Source organism: Gavialis gangeticus, unplaced genomic scaffold (assembly GCF_001723915.1).
Source record: "Gavialis gangeticus isolate Ggan-Ray unplaced genomic scaffold, GavGan_comp1, whole genome shotgun sequence".
Classification (NCBI taxonomy): domain Eukaryota; kingdom Metazoa; phylum Chordata; order Crocodylia; family Gavialidae; genus Gavialis; species Gavialis gangeticus.
The window spans coordinates 131,974,933-131,977,863 of NW_017729022.1; the positions used below are offsets into that span (position 1 = coordinate 131,974,933).

The 2,931-nt window shown below is 43.3% G+C and overlaps 1 protein-coding gene across 3 annotated transcripts in view; it reads right to left on the reverse strand.

The window, feature by feature from the left end:
- The window catches only part of MAP4K3 (mitogen-activated protein kinase kinase kinase kinase 3), a 159,133-nt gene that overhangs the window by 150,183 nt on the left and 6,019 nt on the right, over positions 1-2,931 (reverse strand). For all 3 annotated transcript variants that reach the window (XM_019516196.1, XM_019516195.1, XM_019516193.1), the window contains exon 2: positions 903-993. In XM_019516196.1, the coding sequence (XP_019371741.1) occupies positions 903-958 (56 nt within the window). In that variant the 5' untranslated portion in view covers positions 959-993. The remainder of the gene's footprint in view (positions 1-902; positions 994-2,931) is intronic.

A 2,931-nucleotide genomic window follows, 5' to 3' on the forward strand; every position in this document is an offset into this window, starting at 1 on the left:
CCTTCCAGGGTCTCCCCCCTGCCTGCCCCCCCCCCCCGCCACTCCACTAGCCGGAAACAAGCTGGAAAAAAGAATCTGCGCACTGCCATAACGTTCCTTGCAGTCCAAGGCATTAGCAAGTCAGGAGCAGCTCTGGGGCTCCCCCCATGTTTGTGTCAGCTGGAAATCAGATTGCTCTAGCTAGGAACCATGGGGAGCTGGGCTTCCTGCACAGACACTCAATTTGGGACAGTAGCTGCAGCACACAGATACCTCCTTCCACCATCTGGTCTCTGTCCAGCTCTCCTCCTCCCAGCTTCCTTGCTTAACATGTAATCTTGGCTCTACTCCTCATTATGCGAGAAATTCACTTCTCTGCCTCTGACTTTCCTGCTACAAAGCTGGCCAAGACTTTTTCATGTTAAATCTACTAAACTCTATGTAACTATTATTTTTAGCTATATATTATCTATATAGTTACAGTAAGTCTATATAGCTTTAGTGAAGATTATAATATAGATATCTTTTCAAATACTGGTAGAATACCAAGAGAATTTTAAATGTTACTTTGGCAAAACATCAGTAAAAATACCTGTGCACACACCCACTTCTTTACAAGTAGCATGCTGTTCCCCCTAGCCAATTCAGCACTATAATAATCCAGAGTTCATGAAATCACTATTTGCTTTCAAGGATATGACAACTGTGACATCCCTGAAGGAGCCAGTCAGGCTATTTACAGACTATTTACAGAGAAATACCTCAGTAAACAGAGGCTGATGTTAGAGTAAATACAGAAAGAATATGAGAACGTAATAGAAATCTGATAAATTCCGTTTTGCTCATGTACTGCTATGAATCTACTTTTTAGTGAGGTACCATCTTAGGCATTTTGAAATGAGGAAAAGAAAATAAAGATATACCTGAGATAGCTGCCAAAATAAGCAACAATGTTTGGATGTTTACAGTCTTTCATCATAATGATTTCCTGCTGCACAACAGCAAAATCTTCCCCTGAAAAACAAAATGATTATGATTTTAATTGCTTTGTTTAATATCCCCCTCTCTTGAACTTGGCTTCTATTATTAAAACCAAGTGCTTTAGCAGTTATTAGACTTTGTACTTATCTGTTAAGTTATGTTCATGTAGATATGCACAGCACTTTGCAAACCAATATAAAGAACTACAACAACAGATAACTGCACTCCCAGAATCAAAAGACTCCCGAGTCAGAATGATCAACTAGGGAACCATGGCTCACCTCTTTGGACAAAATATGCCTCCTCTTTTAAATTAAATTATTCCTACCTCTTTCCATTTTTCCCTTGGCACCATACTGTGCTGGTTTCTAACATAAGTTCCTGAAATAACTCTAATAGGTCAGTCAATAATCCAGTTCTTGAAACACAGCAAAACCTGTTTTTGTTAGCCACCATCTAGATCCACATTGGGTCACTCCCCTGAACTGAAAAAGTGCAACAGTGCATTACACTGGCCGTGCAACAAACCTAATAAGCACAGAAATACAGGGAGTAATGAGTTATGTTCAGGCTCAGCTCTAGTGCTGCGTTACCATTTACCTGAGCCTTGTTACCTTGGGCCTAAGTTATTCCAGTTTTTCCACTAGATTCCTACTTCCAGGTTTGTACATTTGGAAAAACCTGGTCAAAGTACAGAAATAGAAAGTTCTGCTATGTAAAGGGAGGGAGGGAAATAGGGGAAGAGAGTATGCTGGGATAGGAAAGAGACAAGATTTAGTTTAACCAGCTGAAAAAGATTAATTTCAGGTTCTATTTCACAATCTAATCTTTAAGAAGTTTTGATTAAAATTCCTTAAAACAGATAAATAGCACGTGTATTTGGGAAAGGCTATTTTAAAAGGAATTATTTCATATTTGTTAAAATTATGCATTTGAAAAGTCTCCAGATTCATATTAAACCAATATAAGTGTTAGACTCTGATTAAATAAAATGGACATACTAAGAAAATGATCACACATGATTATGAAGCTTTTTTTGTTTGTTTGTTTGCTTTTAAGCGTGAGCTTAGGCTCACCAAGGGAAAACAAAACTGGAAAAAGCAAAACAATTCAAAGACAATTTGTAGTGACTAGTTATAGCAGAAGCCTTTCCATCAGAGCAATGTTACATATCATATTTTACTGTATTTTAGCATAGCTGAAAGAATTTTTTAAGCCAGGAGGCAGATTTTACAGGCTGTCCTTAGACATATAAAAACAGTACATTTATTTTTTAATGTTTTAGTTGTAAGTTGTCACAACCTTAATACTATTTAAAGCAGTGGTCACCAACACGTCGATTCTGATAGACAGGTAGATCCTGGAGCCTCTTTTGGTTGATCCTGGGCTGGGGGAGAGCTGGGTGCGTGCACATTCACCTCCCCCCCCCCGGTCCCAGCAGGTCAATCTGTGGAGGAGGGAAGGGAAGGGGCAGGGCCAGACTGAGGCCCCCCGTCATGAGTGATTGACCGTGTGGTCAAGCCAGGAGCAGGGAAAGCTAAGTGGGGCCCCAGCCTGGCCAGGTGGTGGGAGGATTGGAGTCCAGGGGGCTCCTCCAGAGGCACAGTGGGGGTGGGGGCCCATCTCTGCAGGGGCAGAGGCAGCAGATGTAGCTCAGCGGAGCTGCAGCGACTCACGTGGGGGTAGACATGGCCCAGACAGGTCTGGGAAGATCTGGTCGTCCAGAGGCATGTGCAGGGGGGCTTCTGCTGCTAGACTTGGGTCAGCAGAGGACCCAGGGGCCCACTACCTGCCACCTGTGCTTGGGGCACAGTAGACAGCCTGCAGCAGCAGCCACCTCATCCCAAGCACAGGTTGGGGGGCGGGGGGCAAGGATCAATCCCACTTCTGTGCCGTGGCTGCGCTGAGCTGTGCCCATCTGGCAGCCAGATGAACATGGCATTGGGCCCTGGCCCAACTGGGTCTGGGAGT